Raw genomic sequence first — 10,016 nt, 5'->3', positions numbered from 1 at the left:
CAGTTTGCTGCAATTTAAAGTGCACATGTCTTGAAGTAGTTTATAATGATGCAATTTACCTTCTATGTGTGATTCGATTGGACAGGAATTACAGGACAGATTTTTCTAATTCCCATAAACAAGAAAAAACAAAGTAACTGCAGGTTGAAGGAAAGTAGTGAGAGTAAAAGTACAAATACAGCACTAAAAATGTACTCAAGGAAAAGTAAAAGTACACATTTATTAAACTACTCAGTAAATTACAATTTCTGAGAAAAACTACTCAATTACAGTAACTTTAGTATTTGTAATTAGTTACTTTGCACCACTAATTTGGAGTATAAGACATATAGCCACTATTGACCTCTTCCATCCATACTGGCACAGAACACAGACCTTCCAAAGTTTTTAATATTTGCAGACTGATTGCTAATTGAAGATTTGTGTGAAGGAGTGTCAAACCGGTGCTTCAGTGAATTCATACTGATCTTGGTAGTTTCTAATGGTTAGGAATAGATGGTTTCTGTAAATGTGTCAATCCAATGAGAAAGGGTTTACACATTAGCAAGACCCATCTTCTGCTCTGCTGGGATAATGATAATGAAAATTAAGAGGAACCTAGTTTCTTTAACCAGGTCAAAGCAAACAAGAAAAACTGTATATTATATTTTATATTTGTTAGAATTTTTTGTTTTGCTATAATTTTTATTATAATTTGTTTACATTATTTTCCTGAATGTTGATTTTGTATTGTGATTTTCATGTTGTGTGGGGTATAAAAGTTTAAAATACAATAAAAAAATTCGGTGACAAAAAAAATCAAACAAAAAAAAACAATCCTTATGTCAAGTTTCAGAACTCTGATGTCATTGTTCAAAACTCTAGACACAAAACTCTAAACAGTCTTACCTTTAACACAGGCTTTCCAGCGTTCAAAACTTTGCATATTGCGTTCATTTCAATAGTCTTACATTTGCAGGATTATTCTCTTTGTAAAGCAGTGCAATATTTGTTCTGCCTCGTCACTATAGATCAGGATTAAACACTCGACAACCTTATTTAGCTGCAGGTTGAGTTTGACTTGGCCTGAGACGGTTTATCAGGCCTCAGAAAACCTCCTGACACAGTTTACTAAAGAGAAAGTAGGAGTGTCTTATGAGGATAACTACTGTGATCATGTTATAATATTAATGCATTTTCATTCCAGCATGATCATCAGACTGGCCTTAACCTAGATTTAATGAAAGATGAGTAAAATACTGCTTTTTTAGGTTGAATGTATGCAGAGTGCAGCCTTGGTCCTGTCTCATAACTGCGTTACTAGCACAAACACAAATTGATCATGTCTCGTGTTCTAGCTGAGAGCTATGGTTGATCTAAACCTGCTATGGCAGTGTGCATTCAATACACATTTTACATCATGTGTCAAGCAGAGAGCCTAGATACAGTAGAGCAGTCTTTTTTTAACCACTAAACATGCACACTACTTCTATAATCGCATTGTCAACGTGAAATCTAATTTGTCATTTCTATCAGCATGTCTGTGAGGAGCATGTAATATAATATAATATAATATAATATAATATAATATAATATAATATAATATAATATAATATAATATAATATAATATAATATAATATAATATAATATAATATAATATAATATAATATAATATTTATTCACTCATTTTCTTGTCGGCTTAGTCCCTTTATTAATCCGGGGTCGCCACAGTGGAATGAATTGCCAACTTATCCAGCAAGTTTTTACGCAGCGGATGCTCTTCCAGCCGCAACCCACCTCTGGGAAATATAATATAATATAATATAATATAATATAATATAATATAATATAATATAATATAATATAATATAATATAATATAACATAATATAATATAATATAATATAATATAATATAATATAATATAATATAATATAATATAATATAATATAATATAATATAATATAATAAATATAGTAAAATGCATAGTTAAACGGTGAATGTGTAAAAATTATTTACTATAAAACCTGAATGTTTAAGTAATAAATAATTATGTTAAAAAATAAATACAAAATAAAGTGGATATATATATATATATATATATATATATATATATATATATATATATATATATATATATATATATATATATATATATATATATATATACATATATACATACATACATACAAACATATACATATATATATATATATATATATATATATTTTTTTTTTTTTAACTTAATGCAAAAGTGCTCAAAATTAAAGCTATTTTATTTTCAGTATATTATACTGAAAATATTCAAATATTATACTGAATATTTAACAAAAATTACTATAAAAATTATCATAAATCCATAGAAGAGATCCAATGAGAACCATTAAGTAGTCTCTTAATGTTTCCATATAGGGTAAACCTGATTGTTTAACCAAAATCAATGCAATTAAAAAATAAAAAGGATTAAAAGGATTTAAGGAAATATAAAAGCACAAACACATGAATGTTTTACAGAAATAACAAATAAATTACAATATACAATAAAAACAACATGTTAAAATGTTTGATAGTAAAATCAAGTAAATAATTTTTTTAAAATTCTAATATTTTTAATTTGACCGCGTAGCTTAAATATCGGTTCATTCCACTGTGGCAACCCCTTATAAATCAGAGACTAAGCCGAAGGAGAATGAATGAAAGCAGCATAAATGAAAGACTTACTAATCCTATTCAGACACATAGACTAAAGAAAAATACTTCACACTCAACAGGCAGTAATTTATGAATATCATCACTCATCGAGGTTACACGTCATCAGTACATGCAGCCAGTCTGAACATCTTGTCTGTACACTTTTCACAGTCCAGGAGCCAGAACAAAGAGCTTAATAAAAACTGACCTTGCCAACTGAAGACACTCAAAGAGGAAGATAATGACCCAGTGCAGTCTTTGTTCAGCTGACAGGTGGCTTCAGAAAAAGAAAAAAATAACACATTCAATCTTATCTTACAGGGATAGCTCACCCAAAACTGCAAAATTCTGTCATTTTCACCCATCTTCCACTTGTTTCATGCATGTTTGAGTTGATTTCTTGTATTGAACACACACACACACAATACATTTTGAAGATAGCTGGATACTGTAGCCATTGACTGTCATTGTCTGTTTTTTTTCCAATTATGGGATAGGAAAGAAAAATGAATACACTGAAACATAACATTTTAGAAAACCTGCTTGCATTTCAATGGAACAACATATTGAGATAAATATTACCCATATAGCAAAATTTCTTTGGCCCAGCTCGGCTGGCCCACACACTCAGCTTTTGCTTGGCCCACATGCCGCAGTGAATTATGGTATATGACTGGAACAAGTCTGGCGTCCATATAAGGGCCAAATATCAACCATATCTAGTCTACGCAAAGTTAATAAACCATTGTTCTAAACTCGACCATCTGGCCCATGTTTGGCCATTGTCTGGAAGCCATATTTGGTGTTTCACGACTGCAATGAAATTGATAAACCCACGAAGCATTGCACTTTCGGTGTGTTAATAATGGTATTTGTTTAGTAATGGTTAATAATAATATCATTTGTAAAATAATAATTTGGTTAATAAAAAATGTTTTACGTAAATAAAATTAAGTTATTTTGCAACATACAGGAAACAACAGATGAATAAATATTGATTGTTTCCTGGATTAAAACGAAGGCTTTAAAAATGCAAACAGGAAGATGGAAATGACTTCATGCATCAAAATATTTCTTTACTATAATTTAAATGTGTTTTAAACGTGGGTCAAGATGGGGGGGGGGGGGGGGGGTGGCTGTATGAAATCCAAAAGCTTACATTCTTAAGCACCTGTTTCTTAATTGTCTGTCTCTAAAAGTGAGGGGGACGTATAGTTACGCCCCTGCCACCTCTGTCCAACCTGGGCCATGTTTGGCCCACATGCTGTATGCCAGAGCCGGATGAATGCCTGCTGTGCTAGCTGTAGGCTGAATCTGGGCCAGAATTCTTTGCTACCTGGGTAGTTTTCATCTTTTGATTAGTCACTGGTTCACTGTTGGATTTTGCCTTCTAGTGGAATGTATTTGTACTGCAATCACAAGCACCCATGCGGAAAAAAATACTATAGTACTTTATAGTAGGCTAAATACTGTAGTGTTTTTTAACCATACCATAGTAAAGCACTTAAAGGGTTTCTATAGTTGCTCTGGTAAAACAACAACTATAGTAATATAAACAAATGGCCTAATAATCTATATTAGGGTAGACATGATATAGTACATAACAATGAAGTAAAAACTAAAGTATATTACAGTATTTATTACATTTTATCAGCTCACTCTCGTTAATACTACAGTATTCTGCTCATTAACAAAGAGTTACTATCGCTTTACTATAGCCAGTATTGTTCATCGACACTATTATATCTTATAGCAATTTTTTTCAAGTGGGTAGAAATTAACATGATTAAACTCGCAGGCAATTGGACCAATTGGACGAGCATTAATTTTAAAATATATTTTTATTAAATATTTTATTCCGCAAAAATGCAAACGTTACCTTTACATGCAATCCAGACTGGCGTGACTTTTGTTTTACTGACTGTTATTTTGACACTGTGACGCCACGTTGTGGACCAGGAACTACTTTCTCCTCTCCCAGCAGCACTTGACACTAGCGATCGCCTGCTTGTGATGCCCTTGTTAGCCACGCAGCTAACATATGTGTCCCATTTGGAAAGATGAATTGAATTTTATACTGCAAAGAGATCCTAAACTCATCTATATTTGCCATTAGTTAATAATAGCAGGATGTTGCGAGCCGGAAGTGTAGTTACCTGGTAAGTAACGTTACAGCAGCTTGTTTGCAGCTACTGAATTTAACGCAGGAACAGTAGACTGGGAATTGTGTAATTGATTGGTCATATACATATAAAATGGATACTTTATTTTGTGATATTTATATATTTACACATACGCACTAATCTCTTTTTAAAAGGGTGACTGTGCAGATTAACGTTAGTGTTGTTCTGTATCGTGGCGTAAATGACACTGACAGGCTACACTGTTACACTGAATGACAACACCCAAACACTGACTCTCATATCACCACAGGAATCACTTCTTCTAATAAAATGTCTACATTAATAGCACATAATAACCTTAGTCATATCACAATTCAAACCGTTAAAATGCATTAGATTGTTTTAAATATTAGCCATTGGACTGCTGCTAATACGAAACCACCAAGAATAAATTTTAGATATATTTTTCGGGTTCCTGTTTGAAAATGACCTGTTATTTTATTAGAATGACTATGTTATGCTTTTTTTGGTGTGTTAGCGCAGTTGTCATTTTTTTATTTGTTTTTTGGTGAACATTGTGTGTCTAACAGAAAGCAGAATACCCATTGGGTAGTGAGGTAAAGTTGGTTTTATATTCACACATTCGGACTCGGTAAACTATTCTTTACCACAGTACTTTGAATATTCTGGCTGAAATCACATGCAAGTATGACTTCAAAACAACATTAGCGCTATTTAATTGACTGAACAGTGGTGTACTAATATAATTAGTGTCATTGGCTGCTAATATAATTTCACTATTTAGTGTAAGCAATGAAAATTAAAAAAAATGAAATTATATTGTTAAGGAGAAATCTGAATGTGGGCCTCACAGCAAGAAGGTCGCTGGTTTGAGCCTCAGCTGGGTCAGTTGGCATTTCTGTGTGGAGTATGCTTGTTCTTCCTGTGTTGGCGTGGGTTTCCTCCAGGTGCTTCGGTCCAAAAATGTGGTATAGGTGAATTGGGTATGGGGTGGAAAGGGCATCCACTGCATAAAACATATGCTGGAAAAGTTGGTGGTTTATTCCGCTGTGGCGACCCCAGATTAATAAAGAGACTAAGCCAAAAGTAAATGAATGAATGTCTGTATTTGTCAATATAAAACAAACTTTAGCTTAATTTAAGAAGGTGAAAGTCAGAATGTGCGATTATAAAACCAAATTTACTTCATTAGGATACCCGCTAACATTTCTAGATGATTTTAATACAGTGCATTTTGTCTTACACATTTATGATTTTCCTTACATAGTTCTGTTTTATTTACAAAATGAGAAGTAAAAATACTGTTGCGTATGATTTCCCTTAAAAATAATTGCGTAATTGCATTAACATTTTCAACTTTTATTGTCACAGTTTCAAAAATGTTTTGATAACTTTACCATACTGAAATTGTTACATTGTATTTAATATTACATTATTATGACATGGATACATTTGAGCTGTTGTAAATAGCTTTTTAACAGCGTGTTTATGTTGTCATGGAATGTGTTTTAAAAATGATGATGATTTATGTATTACATTTTATTTCATAAAGAAAATGTTTCACTAAAACACTTATAAATCGACATTCGACACACAATTGTAAGTAAGTAAATTGGGAAGTCCTGCATTAAACTTTAGCATTTTGTTTTCTTAATCTACACTCTCTCAAATATTTTTGTAGTGTATTTTTTTATATTATTGTAGGTGAGCGAGTAGATTAATATTTTTTCGTAATGTCAACTCTTGAAGCTTTGCTTGAACAATAAGACCCACATTTTTACCAGATGGCTTGAATAGCTGTATTTGGTTAAAAAATACAAAACAAAAAAATAATAATAATTTTGTGCATCTTGTATAAAAATAAATTGCAAGCTAAAATAATTACAATAAAGCAAAGAAAAAAGAAAACAGTGCTTAATGATTTTTCACATTGTATTCAGATGCAGAAATGTAATAATATAACATAAAATAACACTGTATAGTCTTCATTGTATTAATAATTTAGTGAAATCATTATTCATTGAAGTTACCAATAGGCATGGTCCGGTATAAGATTGTGACGTATGATAACCTTGGATAAAAATATCACGCTTTCAATTTATTACGGTATTGTGATTATTGCTCTAAAATATATATATTTTTTAAATGTCTGGGTATACAACAACAAACTTGTTCCCCTTTGAAAACAATATATTTATTTTTTTTTTGAAAGATTTATAATATTTTGGAGCAGTAAACATGTCAGGCTAAATTAAAATAAATCAGACTTTCTGCTGTCTTCATTTGTTTAAAAACACAGATTTCTTTAGATTTTAAAACTGCATCTTTAGATATCTTTTCTGCTGGAGATAATGCTGTCTTAAATAAATAAATGTAAATACATAGCTCAGGAGTGGTATTACAGAAATATTCGGCGGTTTTAAAACCTTGACTTTTCCAAACCGCAGTATACCTTGAAAATGGTTATCGTCCCATGCCTGGTTGCCAATCACAATATTGTGCCTGAATGCTCTACACTTTCTTTGCAATGACTTCATAAATCTCATGTATTCTTTATTGTTCTTTAAGTATAATCCCAACCTAACATTGCATATCCTGCAATGTTACTATTGCGGACACGCACATTGCGATATGCTAAAACGATGTATTGTGCAGCTCTAATCACAGTATATCTCTCTTTTCCCAGCATTGCCTGCAAGGGTTTGCTTCCCTCCAGGATGGGGGTGAAGTTCAGAGTCCCATTGCAGAAACTGCACCCGCTCTCCCGTGCCATCCATCACCGCTACTCTGCTAACAACAACCCACAGAGACCACCTCACTGCTCAGCTGCCCGGCATTACACATCTCTCTCCAGGCTTCCCATGCGTCCTCCCAAATCACGCTCTGGAGGCCACGGCTATCAACAGCATCGGACCTTCTGGGTGGCCCGTCTCGCCGCCAGACTGCTGAAACTGAGGTACATCTTGCTTGGCTCAGCGGTTGGAGGTGGATACACTGCAAAAAAGGTATGTCTAGCCATTTTGGTCAAATTTATTTTGTGAGAATGCATGTGCATGGTATTGTTATCATGGGTACTTGAAAATATAGTGAAAATCTTTTATTGTTTAAACTTTTATGCTGATGATGAACAGGGCAACCGTTTTGGGAAACAGGCAACCATTGGGAAATGAAGCCATAAATGGGCAACCAGGTGTGATGCAGGGTAACTTTTTAGGGCAATGGGTTACAGATACAATATTTTTGGCCATCTAAAGAAAAGTAGCCGAGCAAAATTGTCAAGCATCATTGCTCAAAAAGTTGCCATGTGTACCATTAGCATTAGTATCTTTTTCAGGTTGTTGTATTCACAAGTGGTGTTCTTTACAACAACAAATGCTGAAAAACTTAATAGGCTATTAATTTTCAAACACACAGATTTATTTCCACATTTTTAATCTGGGCTTCAACAAACCCAAGATATTTTTATTTTGATAAAGTATGAGTGGAACAAAGTGGTGGTGATATAGGTTTTACAATTTTTTGTTTTCTTGCGTTATTAAAAATGTCAAATTTGTTTTATACAAAAAAAAAAAAAGATAAGATGTAGATATGAAATAATATGAAAAATCTGTTGGTTATTACATTTAAGATGTTATGCATTTTAAATATTGCATTATTTAACCTGCTATCACATTTTTGTTCAATATTGATAGCCCTAATATTTCTTTAATAGCACATTGCAATCAAAAGCTTGAACTGTTTTATTTCATTCATTCATTTTCTTTTCGGCTTAGTCCCTTTATTATTCTGGGGTCACCACATCACTGGGAAACATCCATACACACTCATTCACACTCATATACTACAGGCAATTTAGCCTACCCAATTCACCTGTACCACATGTCTTTGGACTGTGCGGGAACCCAACGCACCCAAAGGAAACCCACGCGAACATGCAAACTCCACACAGAAAGGCTAACTGACCCAGTGGATTCTCGAACCAGAGACCTTCTTGCTGTGAGGCGACAGCACTACCTACTGCACCACCGCCTGTTATATTTAACAGTGCTAATTACTAGTGCCAGACAGAATCTGTGGACGTTTTTTTGCTATTTCTTCTGAAAAAGTTTGTAAAAAATCTGTGGATTTATGCATAATTATTATGAGAGTATTATAACTAAATCATAATATATGACATAAAAAAACAGCTTTTTAACTTTTATTTAATGTTTACAATGCAAATCCATCTAGATCCACTTATGTGGTAAACAATAACCAAGTCTCTCATATAATACATCTGCTAAAATGCATTATATTATTACATTATAAGAAAATATACTTTACAACCTGTATTGTGAATCAATCAAATTAACATTTTTATATTAGTTAACAATATCACATAAATTATTTTAAAATCTGAATATATATAAATTTACACACATTTACACAAGTAAATAAATATACTCGATAGGCTAAAAATCTTTGGAAATCCGCTGATATCTGTGTGCGCAGATTCCGTGTAGACCTACTAATAACTAATTAAGTTGAATTGTATTGTGATGTTAGCATAACCTTGTGAACCTCTTATGCAGCTTATGTCAATATTGAGGTAATGCAGTGTATCATGATAAAAGCTTCAGCAATTATCACAACTAGAACATTTAATGCTGTCAAATGCCTGTTGTGCATATGAAATGACTGACCTCAAAGTCATTCACTTCAACATGCAAAATCCACAGTCGTACTGAATTTGAATTTGAATGAATGACTTTGCTGTTTGACTTAAAGTCAAATTTATTAGCCCTCCTGTGAGTTTGTATTATTTTTCAATAATATATATATATTTTTAAATATATATATGTGTGTGTGTGTGTGTGTGTGTGTGTGTGTGTGTGTGTGTGTGTGTATATATATATATATATATATATATATATATGTGTGTATATATATATGTGTGTATATATATATATGTGTGTGTGTGTGTGTGTGTGTGTGTGTGTGTGTGTGTGTGTGTGTGTGTGTGTGTGTGTGTGTGTGTGTGTGTGTGTGTGTGTGTGTGTGTGTGTGTGTGTGTGTATATATATATATATATCAGTCAATCTTATTAGTCTCCATAAGATTATTTTTATTGGCTACTGAACAAACTACTGTTATCTAATAACTTTCATTATAACTGTTTAATTATTCTAACTTGCTCAGTTAACTTAATTAACCTATTAATTA

At 32.5% G+C, this 10,016-nt stretch overlaps 1 protein-coding gene across 12 annotated transcripts in view; it reads left to right on the top strand.

Moving 5' to 3' along the window:
* Positions 1-4,655: 4,655 nt before the first annotated feature.
* The window catches only part of opa1 (OPA1 mitochondrial dynamin like GTPase), a 75,006-nt gene continuing 69,645 nt past the window's right edge, over positions 4,656-10,016 (top strand). For 11 of the 12 annotated variants that reach the window (XM_073952907.1, XM_021476848.3, XM_073952905.1 and 8 more), the window contains exons 1-2: positions 4,656-4,829; positions 7,501-7,819. In XM_073952907.1, coding sequence (XP_073809008.1) covers positions 4,801-4,829; positions 7,501-7,819 — 348 coding nt within the window. In that variant the 5' untranslated portion in view covers positions 4,656-4,800. 12 annotated transcript variants of the gene reach the window in all.

Source organism: Danio rerio, chromosome 6, assembly GCF_049306965.1.
Source record: "Danio rerio strain Tuebingen ecotype United States chromosome 6, GRCz12tu, whole genome shotgun sequence".
NCBI lineage: Eukaryota > Metazoa > Chordata > Actinopteri > Cypriniformes > Danionidae > Danio > Danio rerio.
Note: the sequence above shows the minus strand (reverse complement) of the source record. Positions and strands in the feature narration are given on the sequence as shown.